Below are 27382 nucleotides of genomic sequence, written 5' to 3' on the forward strand. Positions count from 1 at the left end.
CTTTGCACGGCAGCATAGCATTAGAATGTCAGATACAAGTTTAGATTTATGTTAATGTTTGCCATTATAAAAGTCTGTTTTAGTTGATTCTAACTTCTGACAAATTAATTGCATGGGCTGCTATTTTCCATGCCTGGGGTTTGCCTCAGGCTGTGTTTTTTTTAAAGCATCCACAACTGAAAGCATCCTCTAGTGTTTATACATTTGGAGTACATTAAAGATGTGATGTAATATTTTCTAGTCCATGGGTATGCAAACTAAGGTCTGGGGGCCGGATGCGGCCCAATGGCCTTCTCAATCCGGCCCGTGGACGGTCTGGGAATCAGTGTGTTTTTACATGAGTAGAATGTGTCCTTTTATTTAAAATGCATCTCTGGGTTATTTGTGGGGCCTGCTTGGTGTTTTTTCATGAGTAGAATGTGTGCTTTTATTTAAAATGCATCTCTGGTTTATTTGTGGGGCATAGGAATTTGTTCATTCTCCCCCCCCCATATAGTCCCCTAAGGTCTGAAGGACAGTGGACCAGCCCCCTGTTGAAAAAGTTTGCTGACCCCTGTTCTTTGGGCTAACCAGGATGGCAGTGGGGGGAGAGAATAATTCCATGAAGTTATAAATCTCTACTAACAAAAAAACCATTTTGCACATGATCAGGTTGATGTTCCATTATAAGTCTGTATGCCCAAGGGAGGGTACAGTGAATTTCGCCCTTAGCACTTTTTCTCATATGCCAAGGATCCAGTATAACATAGGTGCAGAAATAGGAAACTCAGAGATTTTGCTCTTATTGCTTTCCTGTTTAATCAGAAATCTACTGAGACAAACTCAGCTAATCAGGAGTGAGAACTGATGAAAAAGAAGCTAGACTAAGAAGGGGTGAAGTGTTGGAGATACCCTTTACCTACTACAGACATGCTATTAATAAAAAAAGTGCAATATTTCAAAGTCTTTGAGTTCAGCTGAGTTCTGGGAAGTTGCAACAGTTTCAGTGTGCAATGTCCCTTTTATGATTGTGAAGTGGAAAGGTAACCACAAGATGATTCTCTTAAACCAAATTCAGAACTCTTGTGTATAACTTCCTCTGCTTGGCACAAATAGCTGATGGAAACATTACTTGCACTGGGAGAAAGGCAGGATATAAATGAAACAAATAAAGTGAACAAAACAGCACAAATTATTCTTTATTAGCTTGACCAGACCTGCCACGATATATGTGCATTGCCTGTTTCTGGTTGCTGTTGTCACTGCTGCACTGAAACAAAGCCCACACAGCCATGTGTGCAGCTCTGTTGCTCCTAGGGAAAGCAGTTGCCAAAGGTGTCTGCTATCTGGAAGTCATGGTTTCACATACAATGGATTTTTAAAAAGCCCCCAAACACACAATCCCTCTGTTCTACTTAGTCCACAAATCTTTCCTGCCCTCTCACTTTTCTTGAGAATCCTAGATTAAGCACTGAAATCTTCCACCACTTTTGATTTATCATAATCATAGCTATCTGCATAAAATATGTGTTCTGATGACTAGTGGTAGAGGAATATCTGTAGCTCTGTCCATTTCAGTTGTGCATTCTAGAAGCCTAAAAGAAAATTTGCATCCAATATTGTGTGACAGGTTTCTGGTATCTGACACTAAGTGACTGTGAATCAAAATAATTAATGGTTGCTCAGGATGTCTTCAGTATGACTGACAAATTTCAGTAGCAAATTAGAATCTTAGTAGCCATTTTAGTCCCTCAGAGCAGCAAGGCGGGGGGGATCAAGAAAAATGGTACTTTTTATTAGCTTAACTGATCTGTACAAGCTACTGGACTCCTGCAAATCCCTTATCCATATAAGCTACGCATGCATGTCCAGTCATGTTTTGAGTGCGCTTACTAAATGTCCTGGACTCCTTTATATTAGCATGCTAGCCACACTCATGTAAGCCATAGATCACTGGCATGCGAAACTAATGTGTGAATGGGCTAGCATGTATGGTAAGTACCCTTAAATATCACAGGGCATAAGTGGAAAATATACACAAGGGTCTCCATCCTGTAGAAATCAGGTTATTCGAAATAACTGATGATATTGCTTTTTGAAAAAGAACCAAATATACTTTTTTCAGTTAAACCAAGCTCTTTAGTTGTTCACCCTTCAGAATTATATTTAGGTTTGAGTACCTTAATTTTCTTTTAACACAGGGAAAGGGATTTGTATACATTCAGAGGGGGAGAGTGAAGTGGGAATGGCGCATCAGACATTAAAATTTTGTCCTTCATCTTTAATGTAGCATCATCGTTTCCTCCACCCCCACTATCATTCATATTTAGTGTAAGGGCTACCTGGAGATTACCTGCAGAATATCACTTCCACAAGGCCAGCACTGCTCTCTACATAAAATGTCTCCAAGCATTCTTTTATGGAGTTAACCTAGAGTGACTTAGAGCCAAACATGATTTCAGAGCAGCTCTGCGGCAAGCGCTTCTTTCTTGAAAACTCAGCATGTTAGATCTTACCTTCCTTTCACAGATTGTCGCGAATACTCCACCGAGTCCTATTAACCTAAATGTTTTACTTATCCAGCATTTATGGAGTAGTGTTCTAGAAAGCAAGCTTTTAACTCCACTTTGTTGATTTTGCCTCCTCAATTAATGACACAAATAGTCTCACAAATGCTCTCTCAAACTCCTTTTTTTTATCACCTTGCAAGACTTTTGGGATGTATAAGGTTATTATTTACATACAGTGGTACCTTGGGTTAAGTACTTAATTCGTTCCGGAGGTCCGTTCTTAACCTGAAACTGTTCTTAACCTGAAGCACCACTTTAGCTAATGGGGCCTCCTGCTGCCGCCGTGCCGCCGGAGCACGATTTCTGTTCTCATCCTGAAGCAAAGTTCTTAACCTGAGGTACTATTTCTGAGTTAGCGGAGTCTGTAACCTAAAGTGTATGTAACCTGAAGCGTATGTAACCCAAGGTACCATTGTATAAGGTTAATATTTTACTGATATTTATGAATAGCCCTTCATTGTTGGTGATAAACTATAGAAAATGTTTTAACCAGTGGTGCTTATCAGTATCTACTAAGGATATTTGCTATTTGGAAGTGACAGCTAAATAAACATTTGAGGCACAATATAGAGTGAACTTCTTTTGCACAAACCCCACAGAATGTTCTGCGCATGAGTTTTCTATAGAATCTAGTTAGCTACAATGGAAAAAGAATGTTGGTCTGGTGGGTCTTTGGACTGATTCAGCAGAATTGTTCTTATGTTCTTATGAATGGGCCTTCACAAAACCGTGCTATTAGTTGCATTATTTTTAGTGTGGATCGAACTTTAAGCAAAGATTTCCATGGGTTTGGAAAATACCCAGGCAGTAAATACTGAAAACCTATTGGAATTCCTTCTACTTATCTTCCATAATATTCAGCATTTGAGTTCTACATGCTGGAAAAAAAGAACTGTTCCATATTCAGCTTACATTTTAAACTGCCTGAAGCAAAAACAAAACTGAGGAAAGTAAATGTACTCTTGGCAGGCCAGCAGCCAATTTCATCCTACAGCTTTTTTGCCTTGTTTTTTCAAGAAATTGTGGGTGTGGGTGTGGTTGTGTGAGAGAGACAGAGAGATGGAGAGGGTGGTGTGTGGGTGGTATACAGTACATAGTTTTAAAATAGCTTGAATATTCTGGTTTCATTTATTTTTGTGGGTGAATGCATGCACTTGTCTTTCTTTCCCTATCCATGAAGAGTTCAAAGCATTCTGCAGTAGCAGCATACACAGAAGGGGCTGTGTATATGACATGAGAGATGATCTCATCCAACTGCAGCAAAAACAAAGAAGTGAATTGTGGCATGACTCCGCCTTTTAAAATGGTGCAAGTCTCTGCTGCACCTGATGAAGTAGACCTTCCTCAGCCTGGTGTCCACCAGGTATTGTTGGACTAATGCTCTTGGGAATGGTTGGCCAACAACTTTTGGAGGGCACCGGGTTGGGGAAGACTAGAGTAGACTCTTCACAAAAGCTTATGTCATAATAAATTGGTTGCAGACCTCTTTGCCTCATGTAAATTCAGAATGGCAGATGTGTAACTCAGAATTTTCTCAGGACAATAACTGGAAGAAGCAGTCGGGAAAAGCTATGCCCATATTTCTCTTTATTTTGCAGGGGGAAAGTCTAAATATAACCATGTGTGTCTCATTCAGAGCCAATGAGAAGCACATATATTTTGTATTCAGGTTCTGGCATGCCACATAGGAGCTGGTAACAGGAACTGGTAACAGGTGCAATTTTTGGACACAGCTTTTAATTTAAGTTGCATTTATATAGTGTCACAAATCACTTCATGAAAAGGCTTGTGTATTTTTGTTACACCGTTTTGCATGTTCGTCATGTTGAAGCCTTTATGCACACATGTGTACATCATTTTCCAAGCCCTGGGGCTAGTTGGCTTGTGTATGACCCTAATCTGAAAGGTCATTTATATCAAAATGTGTTGAAGGCAGAGTGCAAGAGGATAATTGCAACACAGACACACTACAAACACCCCTCTTGACTGCCTCATTGCTCCCTTGTTACTTCAGAGTAGAATACCATGTGACTACATTACTCAAGAGCCACTTGACACTTGCTGTGGAATAAATAAGGTCACTTTAACATCACCTTGTAAATGTCCATTATTGTTAACTGGTTCTTATATATTACAATAATAGCTTCATGTGTGTGGCGCACGCACACCCCTCAACACACACACACACACACAGAAACATCAGACCAATGACACTTGTGCACATTAAAATTAGCTAATTTTATGGAGCACAATCTTTTGTTGGCAAGATGCCACCTTTATCCAAGAATGATTGACATATAAAGGAAAAGCATAGGACCCAGTGAGATGACTTTAACTGCAAGGGGAGATTGCTCTCATCCACTTCCATGCAGTTTCATTTCTCCTCAGTACACCAGTCATAGAGTCACCCCAGCCACCATTATGTGGTTTCTCTCTTTTTCTTCTATCTTCAGCTTCTTCCTCCACGGCTCCTCACTCTGCCTCCTTAAAATGAACCAGATTAACCATGCACACATAGTACACCAGAACCACCAAGATCCATCGCACTGTATGATCTACCCCTCCGGCCTTAACAGTGAATGGCTGCTGATATGGCAAAGCCCTGTGATGTCGCTGGTGTCAGGATTCTTCTGGACCTAATAACCTTCCTCTCCATTCAGTGCATATCTCTTGCAACTGATGAGGTCAGCCCTTGACTGTGGAAGCTCACACTACAATAAATTAATCTCTCAGGTGCCAAAAGTCTCTCTATTTTTCTCTGTTCCTTAAAAAAAAAAATCAAATCCAAATGGAAACAGCTTGTTATTAGTTGTTATTGGCCTTTATTGGCATAAGCGGAAACACCTAACAGCTTAGAACAGCACCTTTTGTTTTCATAGTTACAGATTCGTGCTATGCCCTTTACACCTTCAATTCCAGACTCAGTTTTAAACATCCACTTTTTATAAGCTCACAACAGGAGCCAGCAGTAAAGTAGGTAGCAACTGAATGATACAGGACCCACAAATGTGCCTTCTACTGCAAAGAAAATGTGTGTTTGATTTTTAAAGCTCCATTTTGTGATGCAATCATTTTCCAGCCTTCCTTGACTGTACTGAAAATGTTCCCACCGAGGGGCCAGCAGCATAGATTTTCACTTTAAATTACCCGTTGCTCTTGTTCTGTGCTGCCTTTGCCCTGTAGCATTGGTTGACATTTCATAGAGAGTGAACCCGCATAGGGCCAGAAAGTATATAATTATAAGAATCACCTTCTCTTGATTTTCCCATTACGTAGCAATCACAACAGAGGCAGGCTTTTTGTAGGTGCTTGCTGTGGAATGAAAAAGTTTTATTCTTTGTTGACCTGTGATTAAAATGTGGCATTTTGGTAAATAAATAGCAGATAGCTTTTGCATAATTCAGTTCTCAACTGGTGCTAAAAGAAGCTGGTAATGCAAGTCTTTGACCTGTATCACATAAGCAGCAGCATAGGTATAATGGAAACTATGTCCTAGGATGGTGTTACAAAATGAATGTTTCCAGAGTTAAATGTACAGAAGCAGATTCTTTTTAAGGAATGTAACAAGATGATGGGCATCAGATTGCCCTGTATGTGGATGTTTGTTTTATCCTACACCATCTAAATGATTTATATTATAAAAATATTAAAGCACGAGGCATGGCTAGATTAGGCTTTCTTGTCTTCCTCACCTGTCCCTTTTAATTTAAACTCCATGTCACATTTGAACCCATCTTGGTTGGGGTATGGGATGCCCAAGAATTGTGATATTTTGTGTTTGTCCTGGCTGTGGGCTAAACTCAAACAGGAAGTTTTTGTGCAGGGAACCTCCATGATGTACTTAAGCAAGGAAACAGACCGTGTTACAGCCGGAGCCTGAAATGAGATGGCTTAAGAAGTAGGGTGACAGCTCACCCACAAAGAATTCTACCTATGAGAACTATCATATTCTGCAAGAGTTTCCTGCCTTTGTAATGGGTTCAAAATTGGGATTCCCAGGAAGGAAAACTTCCTGGCAGTTGCACACAAAGAATACCCTTGTTGCCAAGACAAAGTCTCAGCATGAACTGGAAGACTTCTAGGGAACTGAGAACTAGCCTCTGTAGACCAGGGATGGAGAACTTTCCCCCTCCAGGTGTTGTTGGCATCCAACTCCCATCAGCCCCAACCAGCAAAGCCAACAATCAGAGATGATGGGAATTGCAGTTAAGCTGCATCTGGAGTGCCATAGGTCCCCATCCCAGATGTAGACACAGTCACTTCAGAGCCCTATAACCCTTTCTTGTTCAGACAACACTCTGCTCTGCTTCTCCAGCTGCTTACTGCAAAGGACAAAACAGCATGTGGATCTATGGGATCCTAGTTATAGCTGCAGCAGGTCCTGATGTCCCTTCCATGAATGAAAGAACCATCCAAAGCCACCAACAAATAGAGGCCAAAGTGTAGAAGGATGGGGAGTATTTCTGTTCAAGCTTAGCTTGGCACAATAGCCAGGACTGAAACAAGACACTTTTCTGATTTTGTATATAAACCTAAAGTGGAGATACTTGAGGAGTTTGATCTTTATGGATTCTGATGCAGATTAACCCCATCTGTTTCCCTTGGACTAATGTGCAGATTGGAACATGATGTTTGAGTTTTCAGACCAAAAAGTTGCAAAATGCATATTTGGAGATAAAATACATTTCAATATGTGTGCCTTTGAGTGAAGCATTTGTGTGAGGTTTTTTAAAATGAGATCAGTATGGAAATGGAACAGATTTATGAGTGAATTCATATGAAAGTCATATGAACCAGAGAGAGACTGATTTGTCTTGTCCTTAAAATAAAATGCGTTGCTGAGATTCTGTTGCCTTACCCCAATGAGGAGTTTTGAGGCTAAACTACTATGAGTTCCTCATAGGAAAGGTGGAATATACATTTAATAAGTACAAGTTGGTGAGGCACAATTTCCTGAAGTCATGGCACGTTTTTGTCATTGTTAACTGTTGACACATTATGCACTTTGCTGCATTATTTGATCCCCATCGTATAGTTTTGAAAAATGAAAAAGCTCCTTGCTCAGAAAAGTACTTTTTATTCTTTTTGAGCAAGAGATTTTTACAAACACCTACCTCATAAAAGAGCAATTTATTCTTATCCCACAATTACTACTTGACCTGGATAGAGTTTTTTTCTAGCAGTGCCTAAGAATTTCCTGAAGGCATGTGATGTTGCATTGTTAAACCCAAACATGTCTCAGACTGGCCATGCCCTGGGTAGGAGAGTCCTAGGATCCACTGTGTAATTTGTTGGGAGCTTCCCCAAAGGAAGTGTCAGATATAAGTGTAACAAGCAAATAAACACATTTGTTGTTTAGTCGTTTAGTTGTTTCCGACTCTTCGTGACCCCATGGACCAGAGCACGCCAGGCACTCCTGTCTTCCACTGCCTCCTGCAGTTTGGTCAAACTTATGTTTGTAGCTTCGAGAACACTGTCCAACCATCTCGTCCTCTGTCATCCCCTTCTCCTTGTGCCCTCCATCTTTCCCAACATCAGGGTCTTTTCCAGGGAGTCTTCTTTTCTCATGAGGTGGCCAAAGTATTGGAGCCTCAGCTTCACGATCTGTCGTTCCAGTGAGCACGCAGGGCTGATTTCCTTCAGAATGGATAGGTTTGATCTTCTTGCAGTCCATGGGACTCTCAAGAGTCTCCTCCAGCACCATGATTCATATAATTCATATCAATAAATACATACATATTTATAAATACATATCATTCTGCAAACAATTGTAATTGATATGTAATTGATACATATCATATCAATAAATACATATCATTCTGCAAACAAATAATCTGGGACACTAGTAATATTTTCATTCACCAAACATTGGAGATATTATGTTAATAACATGATAGACTGTGGTAATGATGTGATTTATTTTATTGGTACATTTTTATGGAACTCTGAGATTCTGATGGTAATCTCTCACTTTTCTGTCATGACCTGTGGTTTTGACAGGAAAGCTGCCTTCAACGCAAATGCAAACAAGTCTCTACAAAAAAATCATAAAAATTAATTCATCTCATTCTCAATTCTCATTTTAGGACCAGGGGCATACAGCCCAGAAACAAGCAGCTTAAGGTTGAAATCACCTTCCTATGTTGCGGTATACGTTTCCCAGGTGGAACGTTTTAAAGAAGCAAAAGATGACACTCCTGGACCCGGGACGTATGAGGTATGTTAATTGGGCCTTCACCAGTAATCTTACATCAAAAACATGTAGGTACATAACAACCTGCTATGATGCTGTTGTAGTTGAGACATTTAAATAGCGGGAAAGCAAAAGATTGGTGCTTTCAGTTGACAATAAGACAGAGAAATACAAACACGGCTTTGGTTCCTGGCTGCAGCATATGTAGGGGGCAGAATTCAATTTGATGGAACTGCCATAACTGTTTTGTGATTGACATAAACGGGATAGTTCATATGACTTAATCTGGTTTTGTGCAAGTTTTGTATAGGTAATCCATTTTATGGATTTATAGAATTCTCTGCACAAAGAAACTAGCTTGGCAAATTCAGCTTTTGGATGATGTCAGGTTCTTTTTCCAGAAGGCACTTACTCTTCTAGAGTTGCCTGAAGATGACTGAAGTGTCATCTTCTGAGTCCTGAAGTTGTATGGTTTTTGCTTTGAGTGTGTTTGGTTTGATGGCTGTTAGCAATGAATTGCTGTATTGTATATGGCAGGAATGGGGAACCTGTGGTCCTCCAGATATTGTTAGACTGCAACTCCCAGCCATCCTGGCCACTGGTCAGGGAAGATGGGACTTGTAGTTCAACAACCTCTGTAGGGCCATGGGTTTCCCATTCAAGGTATATAGTATCATTTGGGGGTGGGGTTAGGCCATTTTATGGACTTTGACCAAGAAGCAGGATAGACATCTAAGTAATAAATAATAGTTTTATTTAAAATTAAGGCAGACGTAGCAGCCTTTGCACCAAAGAGGGAACTGTGTAGCCAAATTTATAACTACAACTTAAGAAAATTCAGAAAATCTTGAGCTTTGAGGCGGTGAACTGAAATCTCACTGCCCCGTGACTTGACAAACAATTCATACAACCTAAAGCACATGTACAAATTGCCAGGTGTTGACTTTTCTACATCACCTGCTGCCTGTCATTTGAATCTGCACACATATGCATTAGTCGGCTGCACTTGAAATGGCTTTTTATTGGGGCTTGTCATACTTAGATTGCCCTTTTCCAAAATCTGCAAATATAAGAATATAATGAAATGTCCCTGAGGGTTCATTTTTCTTCTAGTTCATGAATTTCACCCGCATAATTGAAACACATACATATGAAGCAAGTTGTTCTTGCCCAGTGCTCTCTTTTCTGACTACAGCAGCTTTCCTAGTTCTCAGCCAGGGAAAGATCATCCCCAGCCCTGTTGTCTGATATCCTTTAATTAAAGGTAAAGGTAAAGGGACCCCTGACCATTAGGTCCAGTCGTGACCGACTCTGGGGTTGTGGTGCTCATCTCGCTTTATTGGCCGAGGGAGCCAGCGTACAGCTTCTGCGTCATGTGGCCAGCATGACTAAGCCTCTTCTGGCGAACCAGAGCAGCTCACGGAAACGCCGTTTACCTTCCCGCCAGAGCGGTACCTATTTATCTACTTGCACTTTGACGTGCTTTTGAACTGCTAGGTTGGCAGGAGCAGGGACCGAGCAACAGGAGCTCATCCCGTTGCAGGGATTTGAACCGCCGACCTTCTGATCGGCAAGTCCTAGGCTCTGTGGTTTAACCCACAGCACCACCAGTGCCCCATCCTTTAATTAGAGACACATAAAACTAAATCGGGTACCTTCTGTATGCAAAGCTCATGATATCCCACCTGAATGGTGTCTCCTCCCTGTTGAGGATCAGTGATCAATTAATAATATAAATAAAGACCACCTCTAACAGCTCAGGCAGGGAGGTTTTGGGCTGTGGAGTGGGCAGCACAAGATCCATTGTTCTGTCTCTCTGGCTCAACACCAGGTAGAATCCCTCACACAAATCCCTAAACATATCTATGAGTGAGAGCAAACTGACCCTTCCTTGGTGTTGTAGCACAGCTCACTTTGGCAGCACATATACCAAAATTGGAACGATACAGAGATTAGCATGGTTCCTAGAGCCCAGGCAGACTCAACTAGGTTATGTTTGGCCCACATAGCTCACCTGCGATCAAACTGTGAATCAGAGATATTTGATTGTGATGGGTGCATTACCTGAAACCTGGGCAGGTGAGCTAAGTGAACCAAACTTAACACAGTTGAGTCTGCTCAGGTACTTGGTGCATCCTAGAAGGGAGGAAGATCTCTAGAGCACAGAAATTTTCATAGGGATTATGAAATTTATTTATTTTTTTCTTTTTCACAACTGTATCTTAAGCTCACTTCATATCTAAAGGGCACATTATCAGGACTGTCATCCAAAAAGAGTGTGTGACAAGGCTAAGGAATCCTCTTCTCAGAGCGGCTAAACTCCTTTAATCATCTCAAAACACAAAAGGACCCTAATGTGCTAGTGGCTGTAGGAAAAATGAGAAAAACAGTGTGTGCACAGAAATGCTTTTTTCTTTTTCTTTTTTTGTGCCCTGGTTCAGGTCTGTATGCTGTACTATGTAAAACATATTTCTAGAACGGGAACAAAGGTGCCTTTAGACTAAGCACTTAACAAAATTGTATTGTACAATCTATTGTACACCGTGCTTCTGGATTGCTCTCTCCCTGTCAAGTCTACAGGGCTAGATTGCAGATGATCTCTTGGAGGTAGGTCACGACTGTCAAGTTCCAGCAGGGTTTGGGAAGATAACACTGATTGGCTCATTTTTTCCTGACTGTGAATGCAGGCTAGCAGAAGTTTTTCTCTATATAGCTTTCTGTTTCAATTATATTTTGCATGCTTTCATCATTACAGCCTACACTAGGCCAAATATAGGTTAACAATTCATTTTCAGAAGGCAGAAAAAAGTGTATTTATGTGTTCTGTTGTTCAGAAAATGTTTTTGGGGGGTTTAAATTGTAATGGTTTTCGATTTTGAGATTTTATTGTTGCTACTGTGGGCTACCTTGAGGGCTCCTTGTGGATGGAATGGCATTCCCAGCCCCCCCCCCTCTCTCTGTGTGTGTGTGTGTGTGTGTGTGTGAGAGAGAGAGAGAGAGAGAGAGAGAGAGAGAGAGATAGAGAGATTGCCAAGCATGTAAAGCTGAATGTGTACAAGTTAAATGTGTGTAAGTCTACTGTATACAAAATTACAATTATTCATGTGATATTATATACAAAGGCTGTGCACTCACTCCTAAGACATCCATGAAGTTTTAGGCTTGTTAAAATGCCTGTTCTTTTATCTTTCAAATTCAACTATGGAGGAAGTCATTTCCAACGCGCAGGTAGCAAGAAGCAGGCAAGTCATCTGCTGACTGCTGTTCATTCACCAAATTAACAGGACAACCTTGTCTTCTAAATTAGCAAACTGCATGCCTGGATAAAAGTTTTCTTGAATGAATTGTGCCAGAAATTTATCATGTATGGTGGTGGGATCTGCACTGGTGGTAACTGAGTGAGCCCTTGGGGTTGTGGTGGATGGGAATGTTGACCCAGTGTCTGGCAGTTGTGAGGAGGATAAGTTCCATGCTAGAGATCATTGGAAAAGGGGATTGAAGAATAACATTGCCAATATTGTGGTGCCTTTATACAAATCTATGGCGTGAACACATGGAATACAGTATACAGTTGTGGTTGCCTCGCCTCTAAAGGATATTGTGGAACAGGAAATTATTCAGAAAAAGGTAGCAAAAATGATCAAGGGGCTGGAACAACTCTCTTGTGTGGAAAGGTTACAGCATTTAAACTTTTTCATTTGGGTGAAGGGCAACTAAAGGAGAAGGGTATTATAGAGGTGTATAAGGTTATTGTGACTGGTGTAGAGAAAGTGGATTCGCTTAGAGAAACAATTAGACATACTTTTTAAAATGCAATTGTACAAAACACATTTTCTTACCTTGTACCTTATATAAGCACCAAAACTTCAGTATCGTTTCATTATGTCTGATATCTTGAAAATGCATTCCTAAGAGAATTTCAATTTTGCTCGCTTTTATGTTCACAAAAGTGGCTCTTACCAGCTCTTGTGGTCATTGCAATATACAGCAGATGGTATGGGCATTGTACTGCATATAATACCTCTTTGTGAAAAAGTTTTTGGTACAGTACTGTGTACTGTTAGTAGAGTTGAGGAAGGTCTTGATCTTGCTGCAGTTTGAACAGGCACCGCAATTCCCACGCAAGAACTGGCTTCCACTTTCCCCCATCTACAGTACTGCCAGGGCATTGTGATTTCCCCCTCGACATATCTTTCAAAGCTTATTGATATTTACATGCAAATATGGGACCATTCTTGCCTCTGGGAATATTTTCTAAGAAATACCAATGCTTGTAAATGATACCCTTCACTTGACTGGTGTTCGCATCAAATGTTAGCAAGGTTTGTATTGTTAGGAGCAGTAAATTGTTTTGTGTATGATTGTATTTTAAAAGTTATGTCTGCTTGTTGCATTAAGGGAATAAAGCCTTAGGTGATAAGTCCTGACATGAATTGTTGCCTTTTAAAACCCCTTAGAATTGCTTGTTTTAAATAAATACTTATATGTTTGCATGTGGTAGCAAAACACTTTGTATGTTTTTCCTGCCTCTCCTATTATATTGTTTCCACAGATTTCTGGCCAGGGATTGTTTCTCGCTCTCTGTATCATATGGATACCTCATATGGCTTAGTCAGTAATGGGAAGGGGTGACTGGGCCCAGTGGAGCTGAGTAGCATTCATTTTTGGTGCCCATTCCTAACTTGGCTATAGGAGGGAAGGCTTTTTCATCTTCTTTGCCCTGTTGCTTTTGTTGTTGTTGTTCAATCATTAGTTGCATTGGTTTTCAGGCTTTCAGGGGGTGAGTGCACACCATGGGGAGATTCAGTGTGGCTTGGAGGGAAGGAAGGTGTTATGTACTGAGTTGAATAGGATCCAAAAGGCAGCAGCTTGATTGGTCCTAGAACAATAGGATTCAGAATGCAGCAGTCTGATTGGTCCTAGAACAATGCAGCAGTATGATTGGTCCGCAGGAGCCACCCAATCCAGCTCCAGGTGGAAGTGAATCCGCAACCTGATTGGCCTACAGGAGAATCCCAGAATTAGCCAATCACATGCGGCCCATTGTGTAAATAATGTATAAAAAGCAGATATTTTGGGGGAACTTTCATTCCTCACTACTATGAGCTGAATAAAGAGCATGAAATCCACACTCGACTCCGAGTATATTTCAGAAGGATTTAGGAACACAGACAATTGCCTTATTTTGAGTCATACTATTAGTCTATCTAGTTCAATATTGTCTACGCTGACTGGCAGTGACTCTCCAGGGTTTGGGGCAGTCTTCCACTTTCCCCCATCTACAGTACTGCCCAGTCTTACCTGGAGATGCCTGAGTTTGAACCTGAGACCTTTGGCATGTAAAGCAGATTCTCCTCTACCCAAGGGGAAAAGACAATTTCAGGTACTCTGAAGTGGTGGGATGGTGGCTCAGTCAAACCAATTAGTACAGTGGTACCTCGGGTTAAGTACTTAATTTGTTCTGGAGGTCTGTTCTTAACCTGAAACTGTTCTTAACCTGAACCACCACTTTAGCTAATGGGGCCTCCCACTGCTGCTGTGCCGCCGCCGCACGATTTCTGTTCTCATCCTGAGGTAAAGTACTTAACCTGAGGTATTATTTCTGGGTTAGTGGAGTCTGTAACCTGAAGCATCTGTAACCCGAGGTACCACTGTATAGCAATGTCCTCATTGCCCTAGGGTTCATGGATGAAGGCTTTGATTTTATGCAGATAGGGAGGGCCTCCTTGGCCCACCTTTAAAGTGTGTGGGCAGAGCTGGGCTGGGTTGCTTGTACAAAGTGAGTAGCAAGAGACAGTGTTTCCTAGTTCTCATCTAGGTTCTTGCAGTATGTGTACGAGACAACAAAGACAGCACAGTTAAGAACGTTGGAAACCCACTATGCAAATTAGTACAGTGGTAGCCCATACTTGCACTCATTTATGGTGGAGGGACAAGCGAGAGAAAAATATTTTAAATAAATAAATACTCTGTATTTAATAGTCAGATGTCCATATTCATAAGCATGGAAAACATGTCTCGTAAGCATACATGCACACGTATACACACACACACACATACACACACGGTTGTAGAAAATAATCCTTTCCGTTTTGATGTGATATTTCAATTATAGCACTGCTTGTGAGAAACCCAGTGGCACAATACATACTTTATTTTACTAAATATATTCAGATATGTTAACACAGGCAGCAACGGTCAATTTATATACAGTGCATGCAAATTAATCCATCATTTTGAAACAATTTCTACCTGTTAGCCAACTTTATGACATTTCTGTCATGCTGAATGATAGGCACTTCTTTAATTTGACAGTGGGAAAGTTGGTGGTATGTCAAATCTTTTTTAGTATTCAAGAAGATCTACATGAAAGCTTTACAATGCAAAATTTCCTTTTATTTTTCATATGTAGAACATTTTGCTGCCTTTAGAAAATGTATTATTAAACTGATCTTTGGCCTAGTGTAGGCTGTAATATGAGAGCTTTCAAAATATGATTCAAAATAGAACAGACACATTGAGAAATATTTCTGCTAGACTGTTCAGTGTTGCTTAGTAACTTATTATGAACAGTGTATTTGTTTTAATTTTTATTTCTCTGACACAACAGTTGTCCTTGGCACTCACAGCTTAAAATGGTGCATAAGTAGTCCATGTCTCAATAAACTTACAGCGTAATCGTCTAATGTTGCTGCTTTGTTAGACATTATTATGCATCACACATAATATTTATTTAAAGGTTCTTCCTTACACTGTAAGCCTAATACATACAAGAACTTAAGATAGGGATGTGGAATCATAAGCAGTGGCCAACCTTCTGCTAGCTGGGGCCTTACTCTTTTCATAATAGTTACCAATGTATTGCAGTGAGTTTCCAATTTCTGTTTGTACAAATGACTAGAAGTGTCGTGAACTGTCAGGATAGTGAGGAGGAGGAAGAGGATCCTGATGATGAGTGGTAGCCATGAATGGGAAGCACCGGGTTAAGCTGGGGATGGGAAAGGAGAGTTTGGTGTAGAAAATACAGGGCGACAGAGGATGGTGAGGGGATGGGGGTCAGTGCACAGGAACCAGAGCTGATGGACCCATCACCAGAGCCAGCCTTCCCATACATGACTGACTTCCACGTACTCTGACCCCTGGATTGGTTGCAGAGGCGGGAACTTGGCCTGACTGGACTTTGGACCTGTTAGATTCCCAGACTGCCAGACTACATGCTAGCATCTGTCATGGAATCATGTACAGCAGTGAGACTTGCCATGGTACCCCGTGGTTCAGGACAGAAAGATAAAATGAGCTTACTCTTCCTATTTCTTTTAGTTCTATGTTCTGGTAAGTTCTAGGTTAAAGGTAAAAGTAAAGGGACCCCTGACCATTAGGTCCAGTCGTGACTCATCTCGCATTATTGGCCGAGGGAGCCGGCATACAGCTTCTGGCTCATGTGGCCAGCATGACTAAGCCGCTTCTGGTGAACCAGAGCATCACACGGAAACGCCGTTTACCTTCCTGCTGGAGCGGTACCTATTTATCTACTTGCACTTTGATGTGCTTTCGAACTGCTTTGTTGGCAGAAGCAGGGACCGAGCAACGGGAGCTCACCCTGTTGTGGGGATTCGAACCACCGACCTTCTGATTGGCAAGTCCTAGGCTCTGTGGTTTAATCCACAGTGCCACCCGCGTCCCTACAGTTCTCGGTTAGATTACTACAATATGTTACACCCTGGGCTGCTTTTTTATTTTATTTTTAAGGATGGTTTGGAAACAGCAGCTAAGGTAGAACCTACCAACCAGATTTTTTACTGGGACCAGATGGTCTGAGCATATAACACCAATACTGGTCTGATTGCACGGGCAACCAATTTGTGTCTAAGCCCAACTCCAAGGGCTTAACTCTGACCTATAAAGCCCTATATGGCTTGGAGCCCTGATACCTTAAGGTCTGCCTTTCCCCGTACGAACTTACACAGATGTCCAGAGGATGGTCTTTTCAATGGCAGCCACCTGTTTTTGGATCACTCTCCCCAGGGAAATTTTCCTGGCATCAACATTGTCATCTTTCTGTTGCGAGGTGAAGATATTTTTAATAATAATAAAATACTAATAATTTTATTATTTATACGCTGCCCATCTGTCTGGGTTTCCCCAGCCACTCTGGGGCAGCTTACAGCATACAGTGATACCTCGGGTTAAGTACTTAATTCATTCCCGAGGTCTGTACTTAACCTGAAACTGTTCTTAACTTGAAGCACCACTTTAGCTAATGGGGCCTCCTGCTGCCGCCGCGCCACTGGAGCACGATTTCTGTTCTCATCCTGAAGCAAAGTTCTTAACCTAAAGCACTATTTCTGAGTTAGCGGAGTCTGTATCCTGAAGCTTATGTAACCTAAAGCGTATGTAACCCGAGGTACCACTGTATATCAAAACATAATAAAACATCAAACATTAAGAACTTCCCGATACAGGGCTGCCTTCAGATGTCTTCTAAAAGTTATGTAATTCTTTATCTCCTTGACATCTGAAGGGAGGGTGTTCTACAGGGAGGGTGCCACTACCAAGAAGGCCCTCTGCCTGTTTCCCTGTAACTTCACTTCTCGAAGTGAGGGAGCTACCAGAAGACCCTCGGAGGAGGACCTCAGTGTCTGGGATGAACAATGGGAGTGGAGACTCTCCTTCAGGTATCCTTCAGGTATACTGGGCTGAGGCCGTTTAGGGCTTTAAAAGTCAGCACCAACACTTTGAATTGTGTTTGGAAACACTCTGGGAGCCAGGCATTTCCCCAGGCATTTGGGCAATAACACTGTTCTGATTTGGGGGCTGATTTAGGTGTTTATCTTCTTGTTAGGTGTGGTAGGGTATTCTTGTTTTATAATTGGCTGTTGTGGGTGACCACTTTTAGTGTGTAGCATTGTTTTGATGGAGACATTCACTATGTAATGTATTGTATATTACTTTTGTTGTAAGGCACTTTGAGACTTACTTGGTTGTGGAATGTGACAACCAAATTAATTCATTTATCTTTAGGGCTTTCATAAGTTTTTAAAAATCAGATGAGTTTTGAATAATTTGATTCATATTTTCCTGCCTTGAACCTGAGGCGTTTAAAATCAGTTACTACTACTAATAGTAATAGTAATGACTGCTTGCTTCAGCTGCTAAATACACAGAAATATTGGGTGCCATTAGGCCTTCAGAGCTGGCTGATGATTTTAGAACTGTTTTATTTTTTTGGACAAGGTTGAGACCTTTCAGTGTATTAAAATTGTAATAATAGAAACAGGGCATTATGATTACCATGGTTTGGTGCTACGTGTTTCTGTGAACTTGGGTTCCTCAGAAATTTAACGGGTTTCTCAGTGAGGAGATTAGTAGTGGAAGGGCCCTGTTCCCTGAAATACAGCTTCTAGCCATTGTTAATATTCCACAATGTGCAGTCACAATGAGGTGTCTTCTAGCTCTTTCTCTCTCTCAGGGCAACACTGAGGCCCAAAAGACTGATTTGGGTACACATGAGCTGAATAAGTATTTTTCCCTGAATGCACGTCAAATCCTTTGAGACTTGGACCAGAATACAAAGTTTCCTCAGCAGATGAGTCAATGTAGAAGGCTGCAAGTCAAAATATACTGTTATACTGGAACATGCAGAGCTCTCTGTAGCATCCAAACTGCATATGTTGGTGAGATGTTAGCTTCTGCTTTCCTGTGAGAGTAAATTATTCATTTGGTTCCAGCACACAACCCTAATAGCATTCTTCAGCTGGCTGCGGTATGCCAAAACGTTATGGATTCAAATTAATTGCAATTGGAGCTTTGAAAATAAGCCCATCATGATGCTGTAAGGGCCGAAACGATGAGTTAGTGAAATGTTGTTGAAGCACTGGAAGAAAGAGCAGCTGAGGCTCCAAATCTCTACTGCCATGTGTTGCAGCCACCACTCCAGCTTAATGCTTAGAAGATGACTTTATTATACAAATAAAGAATCTGACCACCTCCACACAGCATGAATCAAAAAGCTATGCTTCTACAGTGAACAGCTGTGCTATTGGCCAGGAGCCTCTGTGTTTATATCTACATCAGCCGCTTCTCGTCTTGGCATGGGTATGTGTGCGCAGAGCTTTGCAAGGAGAATGAAGGATGGCATCTCTGTAGCCGAGGCTTTCTTAACATAGTTTGGGTTCTCTTCAGTGTTGTGATTCAAATATGGAGGCTATCATTTGCAACATATATTGTTTATAGAGATGTGCTACAAAAGGATCATTTGCACTGTCTGTAAAAGGGAGCAGTTTTTGCCTAGGCAACAATCTACCATGTTGAAGAGTTTTTGGAAGACATTAGAAGGACTCTTGAGAGCATAGCATATTATATAAATCCTGTTGTTTGGTTGGACTTCCATCAATTCCTCCCCCTACATAATAATATTGTGCATACTCGGAGGGACTAGAAGTGTCGTGTAATTTCTTGAGTGTATGATACTCTTGTTGGAATAAGAACGTCAAACATTTAGTTCAGTTTCCAGATTTGTTTTAGATAATGTGCATGAGCATTAAATAGTTGCTCTGGGGATAGATGCAGACGCAAACAATATTCTCTTCAAGCTATATTACATCCTAGGAGAACAGTTTGCCAAAACTTGTTTTTGGATACACTTTTGCTGGCACAATTCTCTGAAGTTCTGTTGTGAATTTCAGAGTGCTAGCATAGTTGGACTATTTCCTCTTCAGTTCACGGTAATGTTATCACCTCTGCATCTGTGTGCCACCCACAGAAAATGACTGATACTTCTGAAAGCAGCTTAATAATTGGAATATTACTCACTATTGGAAGTCAGCAAAGTTTCTTTACCACTACATTTTGTTTTTCTTGAAGGCTCAGCGCCCTCACTCTCCTTGCTTGCCCTTGGAGCCTGGAATGGATGAGAGTTGTTTGGCATCTTGAATGGGTGAAAAGCTGAAATGAAGGAGCGGTTGAGCACTTCCTGAGGGAAGATTATGCAATAGGGGTGATGGATGCTTTGGGGAGGCCAAATGAGTGGTCATTTATGTTGCTAATCAGCTTGGACCTCCCTTACCATGACACAAAGAGAGAGAGATGCCTCAGGTGATGAAGACTAAGGAGTGAAGAACAGACAGAGCTGTGTGCCATGCATCCTGTGCTGCACCCTCTAAGGTAGTTTGTTGCATCTGAGTGCAGTGAATGACTATATCCCATCTCCACTATTGAAGTAAGATTCAATACTGTTTAGGCATGTATCCAGCTTAGGCATGGAATGGGGTGTGTGTGTACCATCTTGTCTTTCACCAGTGGTGGTTAGTGTGCACTGGATCTGGCGGTGCAGCTGGGGGCGGAGGTCACCAGGCTCGGGCCCCATTTGTTATGGTTTTCTACCCATTCTCCTCCTCTTGCAAAGATGCCATGGACTCTTAGCAATATAGTAGTACCATTACTTACATTTTAAAAAGTTAAAGGTAAAGGACCCCTGACAGTTAAGTCCAGTCGCAGACGACTCTGGGGTTGCAGCGCTCATCTCACTTTACAGGCTGAGGGAGCTGGCGTTTCTCCGCAGACAGTTTTTCCGGGTCATGTAGCCAGCATGACTAAGCCGCTTCTGGCAAAACCGGAACAGAAGAAGAAGAGGAGTTTGGATTTGATATCCCGCTTTATCACTACCTGAAGGAGTCTCAAAGTGGCTAACAATCTCCTTTCCCTTCCTCCCCCACAACAAACACTTTGTGAGGTGAGTGGGGCTGAGAGACTTCAAAGAGGTGTGACTAGCCCAAGGTCACCCAGCAGCTGCATGTGGAGGAGTGGAGACGCGAACCCGGTTCACCAGATTATGAGTCTACCGCTCTTAACCACTACACCACACTGGCTCACGGAACAGCTCACGGAAACGCCATTTACCTTTCTGCTGGAGTGATACCTATTTATCTACTTGCATTTTTTGGCGTGCTTTTGAACTGCTAGGTTGGCAGGAGCTGGGACCGAGCAACAGGAGCTCATCCCGTCATGGGGATTCGAACCTCTGACCTTCTGATCAGCAAGCCCAAGAGGCTCAGTGGTTTAGACCACAGCGCCACCCGTGTCCCTTACATTACTTACCATCAAACTGAGATCAACCCTGTGAGGAAGGTTAGGCTGACACCCCCCCTTCTAGAATTTGTCTCCTCTCTTCACCCCCTGCCCCATGCATGGGTGAAGAGTGGCATTACTATCCATTTGTGATTAGCTGTGCTGTTCACAGTTATGATTGGGCAACAGAGGGGATGGACAGAAAACACTCCAGGGAATTTCTGAATGATAGGAAATGTATGGTTATTATTCGGGAAGGGACAACGCAAAATTCCTGGGCTACAGCTTTGGATTTTCAGGTGCAGGAAAAATACTTGGGTGACGGGACCTGCATTACCTTGCCCTAGGGATCAGTTTTGCCATCACCTCACTACTGTGTTTGGGAAGGCAAAATTCGAGGTTTCCCAGAGTACAATGGTACCTCCATCTTGTTTCCCAATAGTTCAAAATTAGAGAACATGCCGCTGCTCCTTCAAATATGAAGGAGTGCCAACAGAACAAAAAGGATCTGTTTTATGATACTGATGTTCTTATAATGTTGTTAAGGCTCACTGAATGCCAAATATGGCAGAAAGTCACTATGAAAAATTGAAAAAGCCAAGTAAATAAATACATACAATATGAATGTGGTGTTCTTGTCTGCGTCCTCTGTTGCCCCTGTAGCAGGCGACTGGATTAGTCTCACAATGTGGACATTTCTGGTTTCCAGTGTGCTAGCATTCTATGTTAACAAATCCAACTCTCCCGCTTGCAGATCATATACATCTTGCCCCCCTTCCCCATTATCCAATAAGGGAGGTCTAAATTTTATTTCTAAAATACGATGATTACACTGGGCAACAATTTTTTACTTTTTGAATATTGTCTAGATTTCTACAACTGATTTAGGGTATTTTTGCACTGCTGAATCAGGAAATGGCATCCGTTTCTCTCCATCAGGTCAGGTTTACTGTAAACTGAATGGTGGGCATTGATAAAGGTAAGTACACGTAAATTGCATGTTGCTTCACCATTTTTCAAACTTCAGGGCTTGAACTTCCGTTTCTTGGAACTCCTGGAATGCTCAGCGGCAGGGAGGTCTCTCTTCAGAGTCCAACAGTAGTCAGCCATCATGACTGCGTCCCAGCGACCCTGATACCTGGTCTCCATCTCTTTCATGTCCTGATGGAATCTCTCCCCCTGCTCGTCACTCATTGAACCCAGGTTCTCAGGAAACCGGTCCATATGTGAAAATAGGTAGTGCATCTTGACGCTCATGTTGCAGCCCAGGTTTCTGAAAGCAGTCAGCATGTTGTTGACAAGTTCTGCGTAGTTTCTGGCCTTATTGTTGCCAAGAAAGTTCTTCACTACCAGAGCAAATGCCTTCCACGCTTCCAGTTCCACTTTTTTCATTGACTTTCCAAACTCTGGATCTCTGATGAGCTGACAGATCTGAGGACCGTCAAAGATGCCAACTTTCAACTTCTCCATGGTCAATCCTGGAAAAGCCTGGCACAAGTAAGTGAAGCAGTCACCATCCTTGTCCAGAGCCTTGGTGAACTGCTTGATTAAGCCGAGCTTGATGTGCAGCGGTGGGAAGAGTATTCTGTCTCTGTCCACCAGAGGGTCGTTGATGACGTTCCTTTCTTTGCAAGGCACCAATTCCTCCCGCACAGGCCAGTTCTTCTTCGTGTAATGCTGAGCACGGTCCCTACTATCCCACATGCACAGAAAACATGGGTACTTGGTGAAGCCAGACTGTTGTCCCAACAAAAAGTTCACCATCTTCAGGTCAACACAAATAAACCACTTATGCTGATCATAACCAATTTTCTCCAGCACATACTTCACCGATTCATAGTTCTCCTTCAGTGTACTCGAGTGAGCCAGGGGTATAGAGGCAAACTGGTTGCCGTTGTGTAGCAGAACACATTTCAGTGATCGCTTGCTGCTATCAATGAACAGTCTCCAATCTTTGGGTTCATACTGTGGCACTCCAAGCTTGAGCAGAAGCTGCGCAATATCTGCACAGTACACCAAGTCCTTCTCTTCCGAGAAAAAACGGAGGTACTCTTGATGCCTGTTGCGGAAGAAGCTGATGCGAGCACTGTCAGAGAGGAGGTTTTTTTCCTTCAATCTGGATGCCAACAGTTCGGCAGAGTCCTTTGACAAGCTCAGGTCGCAAACTAGATCATTCAACTCCTTTTGGGAAAATGGATGTGGAGCATCATCTTCAAGAACCACTTCTTCTTCATGTCCTTCAACATTGGAGGCATCTTCGTCACTAATGTCAGGAAGTTCTCCGAAGATAGGCACTGGAATTTCATCACAGTGAGCTACAGGACGACGTGCTGATTGAAGATCAGGATACTTGAGGCTGCTCCGGTTCTTTCTGTTGATCCCAGCTGCACCAATTTATGGAAGATTTTGAGGTTTTATGACTTCAAACTGATCCCTTTTTGACATAATCACCAAGAACTATCAGACCTGAATACTTCTTGTCATTAAAATAATCATTTCCAATCAAAACAATTATTCGACATGGCATTTTACCCCCACCAACTTCTTCTAAAATGCTCCACACAAGCGTACATGTGAACAAAAACGTAAAAAAAATGACATGTGGCCATAGCTCAAAAACTTGACCTGATTGAGCAAAACCAATGTGATTTTTGGATTCAGCGCATCAGATTCGTCCTAAATCAACTGAAAAAACGCAGACAACAAATTTGTTGTTGACCAGTGTTATGTATCATTAATTTGTGTTCTCACTGGTTAGATAACAAATCCAGGTTAGCTGGCTAATGAGAAATATTAAAATTAAAATTAAACTGTAACACCAAAGTGAGAAAAATTGACCATGTTACAAATAAATCCAACCATCTTTTGTAATTTTTCATGATTAAATTGGTCTATTAGCCATAAATCATTCTGCATTATCTGCTAAGAAAATGGTAGAGTTATTAAAAGATAGTAAGTGCTTTGTCATTCTATTGAACATTCTATTGCATTAACTATTTTTAGGCCTCATTAAAATCATTTTAGTTGGGATTCAGTCTTAAATTGTAAAATGCATTTGCTGGGCCATGGCTGTATACAAAGACTTTAAATTGTTCAAGTGTTAGTTGTTTGTTCCGGAGAAAGAGAAACTTTGAAGGTCCTTCATAGAGGCATAATGTCAGATTCCATATTCATAGTTTACCAGCGTGATATTGGCATTTCTTTTATTACCGTACTTCATTCTATCCAGACTGCTTATTAAGAATAGTTTGCTAGTACTCTAAATATGAGTGAATAGTTGACAATAAAATATAGGAGTTACGACTATCCAGCACTATAATCAGTCCATTTGTCTGCTAATGTTATCAGACCACATATGTAGATACAGTGACTGAACTGGAGGCCCCTCGACTGACTTAAGGTCCAGTGTTGGACCCCCTGATTGAAATTATCAATTTGTCCCTTGACACGGGGACATTCCCAGGGGAACTGAAGGAAGCAGTGGTATGTCCACTCTTAAAGAAAACTTCATTAGATCCCTTAGACCTATCCAATTACCGCCCAGTTTCAAATCTTCCATATCTGGATAAGGTAATTGAGAGATTATCTCTGGTCGGGGACAGAGGGTGGCACTAGGGAGGGAAATGTCGTCGCGCCACTCCTTGGTGTGTGGAGTGCCGCAGGGCGCAATTCTCTCCCCGATGCTTTTTAACATCTTTATGCGCCCCCTTGCCCAGATTATCCGGAGCTTTGGGCTGGGCTGTCACCAATATGCTGATGACACTCAGCTCTATCTGCTGATGGATGGCCACCCCGACTCGGCCCCGAACACACTGACCAGATGCTTGGAAGCTGTGGCTGGATGGTTTCGTGGGAGCCGATTGAAACTAAATCCTTCGAAGACAGAGGTCCTATGGCTGGGTCGGGATGGCATGGGGATGAGGGACCAACTCCCTTCTCTTGCGGGGGCCCAATTAGTGCCATTGCCTTCCGTTAAGAGTTTGGGTGTAATCCTTGACGCCTCCCTTTCCATGGAGGCGCAAGTTACAGCAACAGCGAAGGCGACATTTTTCCACCTTCGCCGCATCAAGCAGTTGGTCCCTTACCTTTCCCGCCCCGACCTGGCCACAATGATCCATGTGACGGTCATCTCCAGGCTTGACTACTGTAATTCGCTCTACGCGGGGCTGCCCTTGAAGCTGTCCCAGAAACTCCAGCGGGTACAGAATGCTGCAGCGAGACTCCTCACGGGGTCTCTGCCATGGGAGCATATTCACCCAGTGCTTTTCAAGGTGCACTGGCTCCCGGTGGAGTACAGGATCAGATTTAAGGTGCTGCTTTTGACCTTTAAAGCCCTTCACGGCCTAGGACCCTCGTACCTACGGGACCGCCTCTCCCGGTATGCCCCACGGAGAGCCTCAAGGTCCATAAATAGCAACACCCTTGTGGTCCTGGGCCCTAAGGAAGTTAGATTGGCTTCAACCAGAGCCAGGGCCTTTTCAACTCTGGCTCCGGTCTGGTGGAACGCTCTTCCTCACGAGACCAGGGCCCTGCAGGATCTGATTTCTTTCTGCAGGGCCTGTAAGACAGAGTTGTTCCGCCTGGCCTTTGGCTTGGAGCCAATTTGATTCCCTCCCTCTCTCTCTTTTTTCTTTTCCTTCTCCTTCTGCGATGAGGCTACATTTTAATATTTTAATGTTTCAATATTTTAATGTTGTATTTTTTAATTTTGTTTTTAAGTTGTAATCATTCAACTTGTTTTTATTATTGCTTGTAAGCCGCTCTGAGCCCAGCCTTGGCTGGGGAGGGCGGGGTATAAATAAAAATTATTATATTATTATTATTATTATTATTATTATTATTATTATTATTAATGGTCAGAAACATTTTGACTTTAGAAATAGTGGTTGATTTCCCCAAAATGTCAGTTTCTCTTGGCTATGTGAGAACTTCTGATAGTGTTGTGATTGATGAGAAAAGTTGCCACAGCTTCAGGCCAGGAATTGCAAATCCAGCCAGATCATCTGGTTCCAGGCCAGCTGCCACTGAAAGCAGCAACACAAGTTGTTTCACAAGCTGGGCTGTGAAGGATTGTCTGGGTATTCTTTTGTGGAACCTGATCATGCCACAGCCACTCAGGGGAGTGTTGGGTTGGGCTCTAAATCTCCAATCCCAAACACATCTATTTGGATCTATAACTTTTTTTGGGGTGTGTGTGTGTGGAAACTTTTGACTGTAACCTGAACTCTGATTCTAAACCTATTAGTTAGAAACATAGGAAAGTTATGCATGACTTGTTCTTGTTTCCTGGTTAGGGTCCTATTTATAAAAGAACATATAGTTAGTTTGTTGTTTCTGATGGAACACTATATAAACCAGCAGAACTGACTTCAGATTTTTGCGGACCTCTGCCAGCAAGATTTCCCCCTTGTAGTCCCCCACACTGTGAGTCCTGTTCCCTGCCAGCATCACAAAGGTAGATGGTGCTAGTGGAAGGCTAGGGCTGGGGGGGGTTTGATTCTGTTCACATTTAAAGGCAAATCACATTTGCACCCTTCATAACAAGCACTTATCTATATTCTGTGATGCAGTTCTGCAACTAAACAATGTTTACAAAAATGAATAAAAATAGATATACTAGTGGAAATAAAAAATACATTTCATTAGGGAAAGTTGCTTGTGAAAATGTGTACATTGCTCAAAACTGCATACAAAAATGTGTTCATTAGGAGAAATTTGCACCAGTACACTGATGAATTGCCATAGGTGTTTTTTGTTTAAAAATAATCGGCCAATTGCTACAGAAATGCGGAAAACTAAACTTGAGGTTTGAAAAATTAAAATGAGAGAACCACAGTTGTCAGATCCTCCCATCCCTAGTGGGAGCCAAGAGAAAAACTTTCTAGTGCAACATGCAGGAAGAATTAGAAGATGGCTTTGGGGGTGCGCTGGCGGGGGGAATCTTCCATTTCCTGGTCGGCTTCATCATATAGCCAGACATCTCTGTGGATAAGAGTAGTGTGGTAGCATTATGCCTCCATGCTGATGGATGCACCCTACACTACTGGGTCTAAAAGGAATGCAAATATGTATCTCTGGCACATTTTCATTTGGGAAAATAAACATTCCATAGAGGCCGCTACAGATGTGCAAAGATTTTCAGGGATATCTGCTATTTCCTAATGGGAGGGGTGTCTGGAGGCAGAGGACAAAACTGATTCTCTTGAGTGCAGATTATTCTGCTGGTATCAGGCAATTTTCCTGTTAGAAAACGAGGGATGCCTCAGCAGATGCTCAACCAAACCAAACTCTGATTTCAGGCCTGACAACAAGGTGTCCTTTGAAAACCTGTATCTGTTTCTGCTTATGGATGTCATGGGAAACTTTGCTATTGCTGTCTTGTTCTACTGTGTTTATACTTTACTTGTTCTTGGAGGTGTATCTGGGGTCTTTTGAATCCTTGGAAGGAGCTGAATCAGAAGCCCCCCACCCAAAAAATCAATTTATAGCAATAGCCACATTAGAAATTACTACAATTTATGCATACTTGCATCTGGAGTGAGGGTGAGGCAAGGAAGAAGGGTACAAATTTTGC

The 27382-nt window shown here is 42.0% G+C and overlaps 1 protein-coding gene across 1 annotated transcript in view; it reads left to right on the top strand.

The window, feature by feature from the left end:
* The window catches only part of STPG2 (sperm tail PG-rich repeat containing 2), a 218030-nt gene that overhangs the window by 107898 nt on the left and 82750 nt on the right, over nt 1–27382 (top strand). Inside the window, exon 12 of the mRNA XM_083571386.1 lies at nt 8636–8766. Coding sequence (XP_083427512.1) covers nt 8636–8766 — 131 coding nt within the window. The remainder of the gene's footprint in view (nt 1–8635; nt 8767–27382) is intronic.

The sequence above is a fragment of the Podarcis filfolensis genome, assembly GCF_964270895.1.
Source record: "Podarcis filfolensis genome assembly, chromosome: 9".
Taxonomy (NCBI): domain Eukaryota; kingdom Metazoa; phylum Chordata; class Lepidosauria; order Squamata; family Lacertidae; genus Podarcis; species Podarcis filfolensis.